Raw genomic sequence first — 20,095 nt, 5'->3', positions numbered from 1 at the left:
AATCTAAAAAGTAAATTTTCCGGGCAAAGTGTTGGTCCGCGGTTCGATTCATCGCCAAGGAAAATGGTAAAATTAAAAAAAAAAAATAAATAAATAAAAAAATCGAATAATTTCTTCTACATTGCTTGTATTACAGAAAAAGGTACTAAGTAGTAAAAACAAACCTCGTGGAAGTGAGAAAGATGTGAAAGAAAATTCAATTAGCCAGAAAATAATGCTTTCTTAGTTAACCTTTATCACATTGTTTTTACAACCTGGAAAGGAATAAACGTTTATCACAAAAAAGTATATTCTTTTCCTCCATATAAACTTCCTTACAGCGAAAAGCAAATGAGAAACGATCTTTGTTTGACTAAAATTTCGTTTGGGACGAAAGAATTATTTTTTTTTGCATGCCAGTTATTCGATTATAGATGACAGTGGAGGGTACATAATATTCGGTCTGGCCGATATTTATATATTACACACACACTAAATGAAAATAAAATAAAATTAAATTAATTAATAGTACTTATCCATTAGATTTTATTTAAGCCTATATATACTTTCTTGTTTATATTTTTCTTTTATTAAATAGCAATTTGATTAATCACAATTTTTTCTTTTTTTTCCATTGCAGATCCATGAAAAGTTATTAAGAGAAATGGCAATGTCACTATGATGCTTTTGTGTGCATATTTAATTGACAAATATGATTTATTTTAAAAATGATCCATAATATTGTATAGATTTTAGTGAGATGTATAACAATACATTGCGACATGTAATAATGAAAAAATAAATACAAGGAAGAAATTTTCCCTGGAATCATCTTGAAATTCTGGGGAAAATTGAAGTTATCGTAAAAACAAAAGAAGAAACAATAAATTATTGCATTTATATTCCTTTTGATGGAGAAACTGTTCGTTTGTAAATACTGGTGATAAATCGATTTATTCTTTATGTGAAAAATATTTTCACATAATAGAAATACCTGCGTTTCATTGATGTTTGAAAGCTGTTTATGAGGAACAAAAACAAAATGCCAGAGGTAAGTTTAAAAACTATATACTATCTATAAAATATGAAATACAATATAATTATAAAATATATGTATAAATATGTTTAGTATATGTTAATTATTACAATATAAAAATTCTTATCTCATTATTAAAGGCATTTGATTCTAACGAAGTGTTTACTCCTCTATAAGTTATAAAACTGGTCTAGGTATCTGTAACAAAATACCATATTCTGATTTAGAAGAAAATCATATTAAAATGACAAACATTAGATGCCAAAAAAGCTAAATCCAGAAATAAGTTTATATAGTGGGCATACAGAAAAAATCCATCGTTGAAGTGCCCTACAAAAAAAAGCGTTGCCAAAAAAGTAGTGAAAATGTTCTTTTTCGATCCGGAAGTGGCGCCAAATAGACGCAGAACCGCTGCACTGAATTTGTATATTTTCTTACGGTGTGATGTGAAATCAAGAAAAAAATTTGTATATTTTCTTACGGTGTGATGTGAAATCAAGAAAAAAAATTTGTGATATTTTGAAAAATAAATAATTTATTTATTTTTTCTTTTTTGGAATGCAAACAAAACAATTTAAAAAAAAAAGTTAAAATTACCCATTAAAATATGTAAAAAGCGAGTTACAAAAATTTGAATTAAAAGAATTCCTGGGTAGTTAAAATAAAGAACCTATTTGTGCTTTTAAACTTAACTTCCAAATTTTTTGCTGGATTTTTTTGTTCTCTAATCCCGAAATATAAAAACCAACCTTCGTATCCACAAGAAATGAGATCAATGTTTTTTTGTATTCATGGCAACTTATATCTCTACACATTCCTTTAAATTATTTCCCCCCACTTTAAACTTCCTTAGAAAACAATTTTTAAAGAATCCCGAATTTGCTTAAGAAGAACCCAAAATTCCAAGACAACATTTTGACTAGAACATTGCTTCATTTACTCCGTCCTTTGTATAGTAGCTTCATCATTGTTTACACTACACTCATGCTATGCTTAGTTATCCTCTTCTATGTACTATATTCAACTGTCCTTAATAATTTCCTCGAATTGTTTTTACTGTCTCTTGGAATACAATAGTCCAACCATAGAATTATTATGATTGTGAAGGAGACATTCCGTCCTTAGTTATCACATTTCCATATGATTGCGAGAACAAATGATGCTAATGACCTTAACCCAGGGTTTTTGTTTTTGTTTTTCTACACCAAATACCAGATAAATAGAGAGAGATAACGGTAATTTACATTTATCCACCCAGCACTGAGAGCTTGAGAGTTTTGATACCATTGGTAATGAGCGAGAGAGGGAGTGTGTGATTGTTGTTAGTGGTAGTGGTGGTGTGATGGTGAATACAACATTGACATCAACCTTCATTGTTTGCCATTTCGAATGTCGATTGCACTCTGTTTTTACATTTCATTTGTAAGCTATCGATTTTTATTACAAATTTAGATTAATTTCAATGACAAACTTTTTGTTGTGGGTGTGTGAAGCATCCACAACCACAAAACTGTAACGACATTCCGGAAGTGAAATTTAATGAGTGCTCGTATTAAACTCACCACAGTATTTTAAATATTTAAACTCATTCAGGCGTAACTTAGATATGTATCGAGTGTTTTTGTTGTGTTTTTTTTTCGATCTAATTGAAGCTTAGAGAGTATGACAATTTAAGTAGCTATTTTTAAAGCCCTTTTCTAAGTAGGGACCACTCCTATATAAGTGTATATACAAATACACAGGTGTTCTCGTATCAAATTTCTATCTCTGGTTTTGATCAAATTATGCTTAATGATCAGTTTTCTTTTGTGCGATCACAGAAAATAGTGAAATAGTATATTTGGATATAACCCAGTGAGAGGCATCCGTAACAAGTGACCCAATGAATGGCAAATCTCATACAAATTTGTGAAGACAAATTCGCTGAAATACGAGAGTTTATTGAATAATTCATGTATCATTACACAATAATATGGTCGAAATCGCTTTATTGCTTTTCAAAGTTATCCGCATTAAGATCTGTACACTTTTACATGCGTTTGGACCAATGGTCGAAGCACTTTTGCCACTGTGACTGAAGAAACATGCACCAGGGACGATACATGATGTTGACGAACAAGTACCAAAAATGTACTTTTCCAAGCCAAAAGGTACTAAAATTACATAATATCAAAACAAGTAAGTAAAGTCTAAAGTCGGGCGGGGACGACTATATTATACCCTTCGCCCCTATGTAGGTCAAAATTTGTGTTACCATCTCAACTACTTCACATTTGCTGGAAGCTATATAAAGGAGACAATTTTTTTACTTCTACAAAATCTCTAGAATTAAAATTTAAATCGCCTAACGCTATCCAGTTAATTGGAGGAAACTTCCATTGAAAATGAATCTAAAATGTGTTACAGTCTACCATATTTCCCCAACTCTGGTGTACGTATATATGGGAGCTATATATAATCTGAACCGATTTTGACTAAATTTGACATATATAGTTAGAATAATAATTCTGCTATCTATGCGAAATTTCACGTAAATGGGAGTATAACCTTGGCCCCCCTGGTCATATGAGTGCAAATCGGACGGAAAATATATATGGGAGCCATATCTAAATCTGAACCGATTTTAAACAAATTTGGCACAATTACCGATACTACAAAACGTACTCCTTGTGCGAAATTTAAAGCAAATCACGGCAAAACCCTGGATTTTGAGGCCATATAAGTTCAAATCGGACGAAAGATATATATGGGAGCTATATCTAAATCTGAATCGATTTTGACCATATTTGGCACATACAATAGTATCGTTAAAAGTACCGCTTGTGCAAAATTTAAAGTAAGTCAGGGCAAATCTCTGGCTTTTGAGGCCATATAAGTCCAAATCGGGCGAAAGATATATATGTGAGCTATATCTAAATCTGAACCGATATTAACAACATTTGACACACTTAACGATACTATTAAACGTACCCCTTGTGCAAAATTTGAAGCAAATCACGGGAAAACTCTGGCTTTTGTGGCCATATAAGTTCAAATCGGACGGAAGATATATATGGGAGCTATATCTAAATCTGAACCGATTTGGCTGATATTTTGCAAGATTTTCGAGATTCATAAAATATTTGGATGTACGGTATTTAAAGAAAATCTTTTGATAAACACGCTAACTATGACCAAATCGGGGAGAAATATATATGGCAGCTATATCTAAATCTGAACCGATTTTTTCCAAAACCAATAGCGATTGTCTCTGTCCCAAGAAACGGCCCTATGCCAAATTTGAGAACGATCGGACTTAAATTGCGAGCTGTACTTTGTGCACAAAATTACATATACAGACAGACGGACGGACAGACAGACAGGCGGACATCGCTAAATCGACTCAGAATTTAATTCTAAGCCGATCGGTATACTAAAAGGTTGGTCTATGATTACTCCTTCTTGCCGTTACGTACAAATGCACAAAATTATTATACCCTGTACCACAGTAGTGGTGAAGGGTATAAAGACTATTGTAAAAGTATACGTTTATTTAGATCTAAACGGATTTGGACAATTTTTAGTTTTTTTCTAAAATAAATATTATTTTGCAAATTTTATTTCTATAAAAAATTTTTTTTTTAAATTTTATTTCTATAGAAAATTTTGTCAAAATGTTATTTCTATAGTAAATTTTCTCAAAATTTTATTTCTATAGAAAATTTTCTCAAAATTTAATTTTATAGAAAATTTTCTCAAAATTTTATTTCTATAGAAATTTTGTCTAAATTTTATTTCTATAGGAAATTTTGTCAAATTTTTATTTTTATAGAAAATTTTGTCAAACTTATATTTCTATAGAAATTTTGTCAAAATTTTATTTCTATAGAAAATTTTGACAAAATTTTATTTCCAATGAAAATTTTCTCAAAATTTTATTTCTATAGAAAATTTTTTTCAAACTTTTATTTTTATAGAAAATTTTGTCAACACTTTATTTCTATAGTAACTTTTCTCAAAATGTTATTTCTATAGAAAATTTTCTCAAAATTTTAGGTCTATAAAAATTTTTCTCAAAATTTTATTTCTATAGAAAATTTTGTCAAAATTTTAGGTCTATAGAAAATTTTGTCAAAATTTTAGGTCTATAAAATTTTTTGCAAAATTTTATTTCTATAAGACATTTGGTCAAATTTTTATTTTTATAGAAAATTTTGTCAAACTTGTATTTCTATAGAAAATTTTGTCAACATTTTATTTCTATAGAAATTTTGTCAAAATTTTATTTCTACAGAAAATGTTCTCAAAAATTTATTTCTATGGACAGTTTTGTCAAACTTTTATTTCTATAGAAAATTTTGAGAAAATTTTATTTCCACAGAAAATTTTGTCAAAATTTTATTTCCAATGAAAATTTTGTGAAAGATTTATTTTTATAGAAAATTTTGCCAACATTTTTTTTTCTGTAGAAAATTTTTACAATATTTTATTTCTATAGAAAATTTTGTAAAAATTTTATTTCTATAGAAAATTTTGTAAAAATTTTATTTCTATACAAAAAAAAATTATTAGCAATTCATTACGTATATTTGTCCATTAATATCCATTAATTAATTAATGTTAATAACATTTAAAATATGTGACCAAAAAAGATCATACATTTTAAACACTGGTCTGCAAGGCATGAAAAAATAAGTTTAACCTTTAACCAGATATATGGCATACAAGCGGGTGCCAGTAATACAAAAATCTATCAATAACACAAAAGTCAACTTGAAGCTGTATATTTAAAAATTATATGGATATTAAAACCAAAATATTCTCGAAATGTCATGTATTTTCTCCTATTTGAGATGTTACATTCATTGTATTTTTCGAAGTGAAACACAACTAACAACAAATAAATTGTGAACTAATTTTGTAAACTAAAAATCTATCTGGGCATTTTCCGTCAAAAATCCAAGAATCTATTATGATTATTTCCGCTCGTTATTGTTTCATAAAATATGACACAAAAAAAATTAAGATGAATGACCGTTTTGTTATGTACTGACTCTCTATCAGTGATGCAGTATTTATAATAACTTTTATTAACATTTATCGTATCAAATTCTTAGAAAAAAGGTCTAAAAATAAATTTCTACTTGTCCCTACTCGAAGTCAATTGGTTAATTCTCTTTGTCCATTGACATTAAATGGAAATATGTGAATGCATTCTTCAATAAATCTCTACTGCAATAATTCATTATTGATCGAAATGCTTGGGGCACACAATATACATATGTCTATATAAACACGTGACTTGCTAACATTCACTTTATTATGGATGGCAATATGTGTATTTGTGTGTGTATGTGCATGTTAATGTTTTGACTGCAAACACATTACAATTCCTTGATAATAGAGCTCTCAAAGCAATGATAGAGAGACAGAGACTACGAAACAGCTAAAAATCCTCAAAAAATAAATATAAACAACAACAACAACCACAACCTACCACACCATTAAAATAATGATGCTAATGTTGAGGAGACAAATGATTGCTGTTATTGTTATGTTTACATACCGCATATTTGTGCGGTTTTCTGTGGGTCACTTATCATCAAATTTAACAAGAAAACCAATTAGACAAATTACAGCAACAACAACAAATAATAGACAACAAGAAAACACATAAATGCTTAAAAATCAATTATTTAATAACATCGTTTGTTCGATGTATTTTTGATGATTTGATGTTAAAGATGTTTTTGTTAATGCGTTTTTTGTGATGATTGAATAAATGTGGGGAAGGTGGAAATGTCTGTGGTATTTTAAGATATCCAAAGAGACAAAGCAAAAACGGAAGAAAATTTATTAAAACCGAAGTAAATTAAGTTAATGTAATGATTTCTTATAATATGAGGGTTGCCTTTTATATTTGAGGGATTAGAAAACAAAGACAAATATTAATCATCGAAAAGCGATTTATTGTTTTTCAAAATATTCCCCATTAAGATCTTTACATTTTCGCATCCATTTGGATCAATTTTTTATAAAAATAAAGTTTGGACAAAATTTTCATAGAAATAAAATTTTGGCAAAATTTTCTACAGAAATAAAATGTTGACAAAATTTCCTATAGAAATAAAATTTTGATAAAACTTTCTAGAGATGTAAAATTTTGACAAAATTTTCTATAGAAATAAAATTTTGACACAATTTTCCACTGAAATACCATTTTGACAAAATTTTCTATAAAAATAAAATTTGGACAAATTTTTCATAGAAATAAAATTTTGGCAAAATTTTCTAGAGAAATAAAATATTTACAAAATTTTGACAAACTTTTCTATAGAAAATTTCTTAGAAAAATTTGAAAATTTTTTCTATAGAAATAAAATTTTCATTGAAATAAAATTTTGACAAAACTTTCTACAGAAATAAAATGTTGACAAAATTTTCTACAGAAATAAAATATTGACAAAATTTTCTATAGAAATAAAATTTTGACAAAATTTTCTATAGAAATAAAATTTTGACAAAATTTTCTATAGAAATAAAATTTTTAAAAAATTTTCTATAAATATAAAATTTTGACAAAATTTTCTAGAGAAAAAATATTTACAAAATTTTGACAAACTTTTCTATAGAAATAAAATTTTGAAAAAAAATTTCTACAGAAATAAAATTTTCATAGAAATAAGATTTTGACAAAATTTTCTACAGAAATAAAATGTGGACAAAATTTTCTATAGGAATAAAATTTTGACAACATTTTCTATAGAAATAAAATTTTGACAAAATTTTCTATAAAAAAAATTTGACAAATTTTTCTACAGAAATGAAATATTTACAAAATTTTCTACAGAAATAAAATTTTTAAAAAATTTTCTACAGAAATAAAATTTTGACAAAATTTTCTACAGAAATAAAATGTTGACAAAATTTTCTACAGAAATAAAATGTTGAAAAAATTTTCTATAGAAATAAAATTTGGACAAATTTTTCATAGAAATAAAATTTTGACAAAATTTTCTATAGAAATAAAATTTTGAAAAATTTTTCTATAGAAATAAAATTTTCATAGAAATAAAATTTTGGCAAAATTTTCTACAGAGATAAAATTTTGACAAAATTTTCTACAGAAATAAAATGTTGATAAAATTTTCTATAGAAATAACATTTTGACAAAATTTTCTATAGCAATAAAATTTTGACAAAATTTTCTATAGAAATAAAATTTTGACAACATTTTCTACAGAAATACCATTTTGACAAAATTTTCTATAAAAATAGAATTTGGACACATTTTTCATAGAAATAAAATTTTGACAAAATTTTCTACAGAATAAAATATTTACAAAATTTTGACAAAAGTTTCTATAGAAAATTTTTCTATAGAAATAAAACTTTCATAGAAATAAAATTTTGACAACATTTTCTACAGAAATAAAATGTTGACAAAATTTTCTATAGAAATAAAATTTTGACAAAATTTTCTATAGAAATTAAATTTTGACAAAATTTTCTAGAGAAATAAAATATTTACAAATTTTTGACAAACTTTTTTATAGAAATAAAATTTTGAAAAAAATTTTCTACAGAAATAAAATTTTCATAGAAATAAAATTTTGACAAAATTTTCTACAGAAATAAAATTTTGACAAAACTTTCTATAGAAATAAAATTTTGACAAAATTTTCTACAAAAATAAAATATTTACAAAATTTTGACAAAATTTTCTACAGAAATAAAATTTTTAAAAATATTTCTACAGAAATAAAATTTTTACAAAATTTTCTACAAAAATAAAATGTTGACAAAATTTTCTACAGAAATAAAATGTTGAGAAAATTTTCTATAGGAATAAAATTTTAACAAAATTTTCTATAGAAATAAAATTTTGACAAATTTTTCATAGAAATAAAATTTTGACAAAATTTTCTACAGAAATACCATTTTGACAAAAATTTCTATAAAAATAAAATTTGGAAAAATTTTTCATAGAAATAAAATTCTCCATTCTTTTTGTTTTGTTATTCTTCGTTTTGTTCTTTAAGCATTGTTCTTTCTGTTCTTTAAGCATGCTTTGCCCAAATAAATTTGACGAATATTCTTTTCCTCTGTTGGTTAAGCTACACTTGTAGTTTAGTCAATGTATGGTTTTAAGCTGCAATAAAGAACAACAACAATGCTTAAAGAACAAAACCGACAATAACAAAACAAAAAGAATGCAAAAAGAAGAGGAAGCACGCTCAAAATAAACCCAGCCAACTGAATTCAAATCGATGATTTGACAGTGGTATAGGAAAAGAGATATGTTTGTTTTGAATTTATTTCGGTATAAGCCGCCTATCAATGTAAAGCCTTTTTTCGGAGGGTTCAAGTGTGGTTTATTGTTGGGTTTAATGAACTGCCTGAATTTATTCTGATAATTGGTTGATAGTTTTGCTGCAAGTAGAGGATGCTGGTGAGGAATGTGGTAATTCCGAAACGTGCGTACATCCAACCATCTTGCAGTCTATAGGGCTTTGCCCAAATAAATTTGACAAACATTCTTTTCCTCTGTTGGTTAAGCTACACTTGTAGTTTAGTCAATGTATGGTTTTAAGCTGCAATAAAGAAATAAAATTTTGACAAAATTTTCTACAGAAATGAAATATTTACAAAATTTTCTATAGAAATAAAGTTTTGAAAATTTTTTCTCTAGAAATAAAATTTTCATAGAAATAAAATTTTGACAAAATTTTCTACAGAAATAAAATGTTGATAAAATTTTCTATAGAAATAACATTTTGATAAAATTTTCTACAGAAATAAAATTTGGACGAAATTTGAAATTTTGATTGAAATTTTGAAATCCCCACGAAAAGGGATTTTCCCATCACTGCACTAAATTGATGTACATTTAAGACGCAATTCATTTTTCTGGGATACAAATCTTCATTTTTCATTTACATACAAATGCACAAACGTCTTATACCTTGTACCACAGTAGTACGAGTAGTGAAGGGTATAATGAACACCTCTCATCACATTGAATTTTCATACTTCAATCGCATGCCATTAAAAACAAAAACTTTCAATCTGAACGGAATAGTTAAATATGCCAAGTATTTCGAGCTGGACGTCCGATCATTTATCCATACATTTCAACAATCAGTGAACTTATTTCACTTGGAGAGAATTGATTTTTTACACAGATTTTTTTCTCAATTCAATTCCCGTCAGTCAGTGCATTCATTGTCCATCGATTCGAATGCCTTGCTGGCTGTCTGTCAAACGGTAAATCGTGGGCCAATTTATTTTTTCTATTTCACTGGGAGTTGATTACATTAAATATTGATAGGTTCACTTTGGAATTGTAGACAGCTCTTCAGTATGGATTGCTGCTGCTTTGTTTGAAACCAGGCGCCACTTTAGCCATCAAAGTTGTTTGCAAAAATTTTTCTTGATTTTTGCAAAGCATTCAGATGTAGATAATGATGCTGCCATGGACTAATTAGGTAGGAAGTTTGTGAGGGAGTGTGAAATGAAAACAATTTTCTTTATTCGATTATGGAACTATGGTATAAATTATACTTTTCTTCACTCCCTACACCACTATGTGCACAGAAAAAAAAAAGGAAGAATGAACTACCTCGTGAGAAAATTGAACTAAATTGTACTCCACATTTTGAGATTTCCACAAAACGTTATTTAAACTAGGATAATTAATTTCTATGGTGTACTTTTTAACTGCAAAACACAAAAATCTCTCATAGAAGAAAAAATAAAGCATTGGCGCCAACTCATGATCATTTTAACTAAACAGTAGTTCATTCGTACTATTTTTGAGAATTGTTACATTTTCTTCTGCTTTAGTTCATATTGAACTTATGTGAACGGTCATTGAACTTTATACCCATAAAATTTTTGAGATATACTTAAAGAAGGAAAAGTTCATTGGGCTATGAAAAATTTCGCCAAAAATAATACAATTTAAATACAAAAAAAAATATATATATATATATTTTTTTTTGCAATAAAGATAAGTTAAATTTAAAGTTTTAAACTTTAACTACGAACTTTCTTTTCAGTGTAGTCAATCGGCATTAAAAATACTTACAAATTTGATTTGTTACTTTTCCATAGCATTGATTTGATTCCTCTAATGTCATTGTGATCAACTCTGAATAACTGCCTCAATCGATGATGTAGCAGTGCCAAATCGCTCGTATTTAATACACATTTATTTGGTGTTCGGAAGATGATTCCCGATATTTACGAAAATGTCAGATTTTTAGAAATTTCTTGGGGATTTGTTTGGACCAAGGATCAAAGTTTTTAGATTTGAGAAAATTAGATAAATTTGTCTCAAATATATCGTACGTTATTTATACATCCACAAAAAAGAACTACACAACCTTCAAAATAATCTCAATCCACTCGATTTGTGGATGACTAATTTGAAAATGAGGTGAAATTAAGTTTTAAAACGTTCATATTTTGTTCAAAAAAATTGCCTTGAAGTGCAAAAAAGCATGACTTTGGGTATTTTGAAGTGTAGTACAACTTGGTGTTGCAGTCCTTTTTCAATTTAACTAACTAGTGAGTTTTGTTTGACAAAAAAAAAATCGGGAATGTAATTTCATACAGTTGGAATATAATTTCTTAATTTCTATATATAATTATGAAATATATTCCACGTATATTTTACATATATACGAAACCAAATAAAGCGAACTTTTAACCTCCCGTGTAAAAATTGGGTGACCAAAATTGGCCCCTTTCTATCTAAGCAATCTGCTTAGATCCAGATATGATGAGACAAAATTATATATTATTGCATATATGATCAGATCTAATATGGGGATAAATATAATTATCCATAGTAATTGGATATGATTAGATCTTACCATATTTCGGATCTACTCATATCTAATCGTATCAAAGTAGATCTCTCAATTTTTACTCGGACTTCTTTTGTAAAGAAATGTCTTTTGATTAACTTTTTTCGGTGTATCTACACCCATAACTGTATCAAACAAAAATTCATTTTACATTAAATTGCACAAGAACAGAAACAGAGCATATGGGCATATATTCTCTTCAGCATATTTATGTTGTTTATGTATGGGAAGCAGAGAATGCAAGTGAGAATATGCAATTAATGTTGGTGAAATTTGATTGGTGTGATGAGTATACATGGATCGATGGAGTGTCTACTCTCTCATATTCAATACAATATGAGTAAGTATTAGTTTATACTCTCTCGTGAGCATATTTTTCCATTCTTTGATAGTCATAGGCGAGGAATAGCTCCCACATAGTATCTGTATTTTCAAACTACCACTCGAATTGATTTTAGAGTGTAATACACATTTTGTATATGACCAGTCTATGTTATGACCAGTGTTACCAATCCCATGGCGACATTTTTAGGGGTCAATGTAAATTCTGAGAAGTTGAAAAATGTTACATATATTATTTTGTTTTCATTATACAAACCATGGTAAGGTCTTATCACACCTCTCATACCTATAGTTGAATTGACACTCAATTTTAGCTTACTTCCACTGGAAGTATCTTAAATGGATATTAAATTAAATTCTATGTGTACTGACATTCGAATTAAGAATTTGTATAGATTTTTACATTTTTATAAAGGCGGGAATATGTCTGCATATCATTTGTCCAAGTTAACTACATTTAAAAATATGTACATTTATTTTTGATAACATTTTCTACTGATTTAATTAAATGCTGTCTGAGAAGGTTTTATGTGTGCCCTAAAGATATGTCTAGATTATGCAGATATTGTAAATCTTATGTTCACATAAATAAACAATTTCAAGTGCACAATGGTGCGACATTGAAAACATATAAATATGTAAGCATACAATTTTGGAAAATTTTGAAATAACTAACTGTATATCGAGAGGAGCTAAAATCGGTGTATTCATCTATAAATTCAGGCTGTCGAATCTTAAATACCCACCAACATGAATCCAATATTATAGTTTCCTTTGGAAAATCCTTTGTTGCAACGGGTTAATTGAAAATGTATAGAATGTCAAGTGGGCTTAATGGAATATACTTCCTGGATTTAGAAGAACAAATTTAGGGTGCAAAAAAATCCGATGCAATTACAACATTCATATGATTTGAAATCTATATTCTGTAGATTTTAACAAGCCATGGCCCGACACACACTTATTTATGGACATAAAATTCTTCTAGATTTCAAATTTTACCCAAAACGGATAAAAATTGAGATGTCAAGACGTCCAAGAAATGAAATCGAGAGATCGGGCTATATACGGACCTCATCAAAACATGGACCGATATACACCATATTCGCAAGATGAAATATCTCTTGATATCAATATTCATGAAATTTGGGTTAAAACTCTATATAAGCTTCTATGTCTGGAAGCCCAAGAAATCAAATGGGGTGATCGGTCTATACAAGCAGAAAAGGAATATGATCACCTCAAACATGTTTCAAGAGCAAAATGTTATTTTTGTATGGTGACCATGTAACATGTTTGTCACTAAAATGTTATTTTCTCGTCAAATATAACCTGCTTGCCGAAATCAGATACATGGTTTCCGAGAAAATAACATGGTTGCGAAAACCACGTTACATGGTCACCACCCAAAAATAACATTTTTCTCTTAAAACATGTTTGAGGTGATTCCTTCTCTGGGTGTATGTAACCATGGACCGATGCACACCTGTTTTTGCCCTACAATATCTCTTTACATCAATATTCAGGAAAATCGGATAAAAAATTGAGGTGTCTGAAGTCCAAGACAAATCGGAAAAATTTTCTATATACACATCATATACGGCACAGATATTTTTGGTCCTAAAATGTCTCTATCGTAGATCTCCATTTTCACGCAAATCGGATGAAACCTAAGCTTTCCAGAAGCCCTATATACCAAATCGGGGGGATGTATCAAAACCTGGACCGATATAGCGCATGTTCGAACTTGATCTGCCCGTAAAAAAAAAAAAACAATTATATACGGCCGTAAGTTCGCCCAGGCCGAATCTTATGTACTCTCCACCAAGGATTGCGTAGAAACTTCTACGAAAGACTGTCATCCACAATGTAATTACTTGGATTGTGGTAATACTTACCGATGGCAAGGTATCTTAAAACTTCTTAACATCGTTTTCTAAATTGTGAGTTAGTCCATACGTGGTATATATTAGACAAATATAACGATATGGACTTTTGCGGTACTTAGAGAGCCAGAATTGAAAAAATGGGGGTCGCTTATACTGGGGGTCCTATATACTATTATGAACTCGATATCGGATGAAATTTGCTCCTCCAAGGGGCTCCAAAACCAAATCTCTGTATCGGTTTATATGGGGCCTACATATAATTATGGACCGATATGGACCAATTCCTGCATGGTTGTTAGAGACCATATACTAACACCACGTACTAAATTTCAATCAGATTGGATGAATTTTACTTCTCCAAAAGGAACCGGAGGTCAAATCTGGGGATCGGTTTATATGGGGTCTATATATAATTATGGATCGATGTGAACCAATTTTTGCATGGTTGTTAGAGACCATTTACCAACACCACTTACCAAATTTCAGCCGGATCAGATGAAATATGCTTCTCTTAGAGGCTCCGCAAGGCAAATATGTGGGTCCGTACATATATGTACCAAATTTCAACCGGATCCGATGAAATTTGCTTCTCTTTGAGGCTCCGCAAGCCTAATCTGGGGATCGGTTTATATGGGGCCTACATATAATTATGGACCGATATGGACCAATTCCTGCATGGTTGTTAGTGACCATATACTTACATCACGTACCAAATTTCAACCGAATCGGATGAATTTTGCTCTTCCAAGGGACTCCGGGGATCAAATCTGGGGACCGGTTTATATGGGGTCTATATATAATTATGGACCGATTTCGACCAGTTTTTTGCATGGGTGTTTGAGGCCATATACTAACACCATGTACCAAATTTCAACCGTATCCGGTGAAATTTGCTTCTCTTTGAGGCTCCGCAAGACAAATCTGGGGACCGGTTTATATGGGGGCTATATATAATTAAGGACCAATGTGGACCAATTTTTGCATGGTTGTTAGATACCATATACCAACACTATGTACCAAATTTCAGCCGGATCGGATGAAATTTGCTTCTCTGTGAGGCTCCGCAAGCCAAATCTGGGGATCGGTTTATATGAGGGCTATATATAATTATCGACCGATGTGGACCAATTTTTGCATGGTTGTTAGAGGCCATATACAAACACTATGTACCAAATTTCAACCGGATCCGGTGAAACTTGCTTCTCTTTGAGGCTCCGCAAGCCGAATCTGGGGATCGGTTTATATGGGGGCTATATATAATTATGTACCGATGTGGATCAATTTTTGCATGGTTGTTAGAGACCATATACCAGTACTATGTACCAAATTTCAACCGGATCCGGTGAAATTTGCTTCTCTTTGAGGCTCCGCAAACCAAATCTGGGTATTGGTTTATATGGGGGCTATCTATAGTTATGAACCGATGTGGACCAATTGTTGCACGGTTGTTAGAGACCATATACCAACATCATGAGAGAAGTTCACCAATGTGGTATCACAATGGACTGAATAGTCTAAGTGAGCCTGATACATCGGGCTGCCACCTAACCTAACCTAACCTAACATCATGTACCAAATTTCAGCCGGATCGGATGAAATTTGGTCGATGGGACCACCCCATCGACAGGTTCTCATGACCCACTCTGGAGAAAACATACCTAGACTATATCATTTGTTTTAAAAAATATATTTTCAAAGGTATTTATTTGTACAGACATTCGGTGAATATGATTATAAATTACATGTTCTCCATCCAAAAGCAACATAAAGCTCTTGAAACAAGTTTAAAGTGACCATATTCCATATCTGCAAGCACTTTCATCCTACTGTGCACAGGGTTTGCACAGTAGGATGATTAATAATGGTGTTACTTTTACTTTTGTGTATTTTTAAGAATTTCATAGAAAAAAAAAAACAAACTCCATTGTTCTAGACTAGATCATAAAGTCCTTTACATTTCTCATTTATGGTTATCATCATTCATACATTTTTTGTTTCTGTTGTGTTCCTTATATATGGCGATTTCTGGTACTTTTGTATTGCAAAAGTCTGTTTTTGATAAGATAATAATGTTCTTGAGGAAAGGTTAACAGTCTGTGTCGTTTTGTTTTAAGAATCTTGGGGGGTTTTCTTTTTGTCCATGCTACTGCATTCGGTGAGAAGAGGCAAACAACCTTTCCGTGTCACGAATTTTCATTAATGAAGCCACGTATTTTGTGGGTTGATGACATCTTTGTCAAGCCATAAGGATAATGTTGTTGATGATGAACTAATGAGTGTCAAATGTCTTTTATGGCTTTATGATTCTTAAGATTTTATTATTAGCAAAAATATTCTTTCTTTTGGGAATATACTTAGAACTGAACCTTAGAATATTAAATGTTACAGAGGTCCATTGACCTCTTGTCGTAAGAGAATTTTTCTTTTGTGGAGTTTAAATGTTGATAATCAAAATTTAATTCTTACAAATATTATAAACTAATATAATTTAACAAAAAACTAAAAACTTTTTAAATGAAAGGTTATAATGCCAAAATTGTATACAGGATGGCTGATATGTGTTTGCAACAAATTTCAGGTTACTATCCTTTCAAAACCGCTTGTCTGACAGCAAAAAAAAATATTCCTGTGACAATTAATTTTATTGTTTACACACTTACAAAAGAATTTTTATCAAATACATTCAAGAATAAAGCTATTCGTGAAGGAATTTAAGTATGATACACTCAAAATCATATTGTCGTGTGGCCAAAGATTTCATGTCCTTAAAGACGAATTCGATTTTTGCCTATCATAGAAAATGCATTTCTTTGATAAAAAGTTTTTTCCTTGTCCAAAAGTCGATACACTTTACAATGAAGTCATTTATTTTTTTAGTGAAGTGATTCGACTTAAAATTGAGTGTCTTGACATGAAAGAAAATTTTGTTTGACCAAGGTCAACTTGCCTTTAATAATTCTCAAAAATACTTCATTTTTGTGCAAAAAAGCCAAACAGCCACGGAGTTGCTTCCACGGTTACCACTTGAGGCAAACATAATAGGAACAAGTATATACAGTACTAAGTTCGGCCGGGCCGAATCTTAAATACCCACCACCATGAACCATATATTAGGGTTTCCTTTGAAATTTCAGGAGGGCTTGAGGACTTCAGGACACTTCCCGAAGTTAAATTTAAAGATTTCACTTATGAGGACTATATCAGATTCTGGATTTATAAGAACCATTTTTGTTTGAGTTTTAGAGGAATCATTAACATCTCTTGTAAGTGTGCAAGAAAATTATAAAATAACGTCTTGATTTGAAATCTTAAATCTGTAGAAGTAAAATCTGGAAATTTTACATTGCAATTTTCAAGCAATTTTCATAATCAGTGCATCTTCTACACCCTCAAGAAGTGAAGTCGGTCTATATGGAGGCATTACCAAATGGACCGATCAAAACTTAATCCGATACACGTTTTTGTGAGCCTAAAATACCAAAATATTTACAATTTCAGGCAAATCAGATAAAAACTACGGTTTCTAGAAACCCAAGGTGTTAAATCGGGAGATCGTTCTTATGGGGGCTATACTAAAATATGGACCGATACTCACCGTTTTCGGCACACCTCTTTATGACCAGAAAATACCTCTAGATTTCCAATTTCAGGCAAATAGGATAAATACTTCGGATTCTAGAAGCCCAAGAAGTAAAATCGGAAAATCGGTCTATATGGGGGGGCTATACCAAAATATGGACCGGTACTCACCATTTTCGGCACACCTCTTTATGGTCCTAAAATACCTCTAGATTTCCAATTTCAGACAAATTGGATAAAAACTACGGTTTCTATAAGCCCAAGACCCCAAATCGGGAGGTCGTTTTATATGGGGACAATACCAAAACATGGACCGATACTCACAATTTTTGGCACACGTATTTGTGGTCCTACAATACCTCCAGATTTCCAATTTCAGGTAAATTGAATAAAAACTGCGGTTTCTATAAGCCCAAGAAGTAAAATCGGGAGATCGGTCTATATGGGGGCAAAACATGGACCGATACTCTCCATTTTTGGCACACCTCTTTATGGTCATAAAATACCCCTAGATTTCAAATTTCAGGCAAATTGGATAAAAACTACGATTTCTATAAGCTCAAGACCCCAAATCGGGAGGTTGGTTTATATGGGGACTAAATCAAAACCTGGACCGATATAGCCCATCTTCGAACTTTACCTGCCTGCAGACAAAAGACGAGTTTGTGCAAAATTTCAGCACGATTGCTTCATTATTGAAGACTGTAGCGTGATTACAACAGACAGCCAGACAGACAGACGGACATGGTTATATCGTCTTAGAATTTCTCCCTGATCAAAAATATAACATATATACTTTATATAGTCGGAAATCGATATTTCGATGTGTTACAAACGGAATGACAAACTTATTATACCCCCGTCACCATTCTATGGTGGTGGGTATACAAATCTATAAATTAAAAAAGTCTTTTTTTTAACTTTTTTAATAATATCGAATTTTAGAAAATTTGGTCCTAATTATAGCTTTATAGAAAATTTTGACACAATTTTGTTTCTATAGAAAATTTTATTTCTATAAAAAATTAGGTAAAAATTGTATTTCTTTGTTATAGAAAATTATGTCAAAATTGTATTTCTATAGAAAATTTTGTCAAAATTTTCTATTGATATAAAATTTTGACAAAATTTTCTATAGAAATAAAATTTTGATAAAATTTTCTATAGAAATAAAATTTTGACAAAATTTTCTATAGAAATAAAATTTTGAAAAAATTTTCTTTAAAAATAAAATTTTGACAAAAATTTCGTTAGAAATAAGAATTTTCTTTAGAAATAGAAATAAAATTTTCACAAAATTTTCGTTAGCAACAAAATTTTGACAAGATTTTCTTTAGAAATAAAATGTTGACAAAATTTTCTATAGAAATAAATTTTTTACAAAATTTTCTATGGAAATAAAATTTTGTCAAAAACTTCTTTAAAACTAAAATTTGGACAAAATTTTCGTTAGAAATAAAATTTTGACAAAATTTTCGTTAGAAATAAAATTTTGACAAAATGATCTACAGAAATAATTTTTGAACAAAATTCTGTATATATATACAATTTTGACAATACTTTCTATAGAAATAAAATTTTGACAGAACTTCCTATAGAAATTAAATTATTGTTGTTGTTTTTTTATCTCAGCTTAAAACCATACATCGACTAAACTACAAGTGTAGCTTAACCAACAGAGGAAAAGACTACACTCAAATCGATGATTTGACAGTGGCATAGGAAAAGAGATATGTTTGTTTCGAATTTATTTCGGGATAGGCCGGCTATCATTCAAAACCTTTTTTCGGAAGGCTCAAATGTGGTTCATGTTGGGTTTAATGAACTGCCTGAATTTATTCTGATAATTGGTTGATAGTTTTGCTGCAAGTAGAGGATGCTGATGAGGAATGTGGTAATTCCGAAACGTGCGTCCATCCAACCATCTTGCAGTCCATAGGGCTTTGCCCAAATAAATTTGACAAACATTCTTTTCCTCTGTTGGTTAAGCTGCACTTGTAGTTTAGCCAATGTATGGTTTTAAGCTGAGATAAAAAACAACAACAATGCTTAAAGAACAAAACCAGCAATAATAAAACAAAACGAATGAAATTAAAATTATGACAAAATTTTCTATAGAAATAAAATTTTGACAAAATTTTCTATTGAAATAAAATTTTGACAAAATTTTCTTTAGAAGTAAAATTTTGACAAAAATGTCTTTAGAACTAAAATTTTGACAAAATTTTCGTTAGAAATAAAATTTTGGCAAAATTATCTACAAAAATAAAATTTGAACAAAAAATTATATATATATATATATATATATATATATATATATATATATATATATATATATATATATAAATAATTATATATATATTATATATATATATATATATATATATATATATATATATATATATATATATATATAT

At 29.6% G+C, this 20,095-nt stretch overlaps 1 protein-coding gene across 1 annotated transcript in view; it reads left to right on the top strand.

Moving 5' to 3' along the window:
* Nucleotides 1-660: 660 nt before the first annotated feature.
* Ac13E (Adenylyl cyclase 13E) overlaps nucleotides 661-20,095 on the top strand; it is a 242,762-nt gene continuing 223,327 nt past the window's right edge. The window contains exon 1 of the mRNA XM_075300408.1: nucleotides 661-1,030. Within this exon, the coding sequence (XP_075156523.1) occupies nucleotides 1,004-1,030 (27 nt within the window). The 5' untranslated portion in view covers nucleotides 661-1,003. The remainder of the gene's footprint in view (nucleotides 1,031-20,095) is intronic.

This window comes from Haematobia irritans, chromosome 3 (assembly GCF_050003625.1).
Source record: "Haematobia irritans isolate KBUSLIRL chromosome 3, ASM5000362v1, whole genome shotgun sequence".
Classification (NCBI taxonomy): domain Eukaryota; kingdom Metazoa; phylum Arthropoda; class Insecta; order Diptera; family Muscidae; genus Haematobia; species Haematobia irritans.
This window is presented reverse-complemented; position numbering and strand designations above follow the sequence as displayed.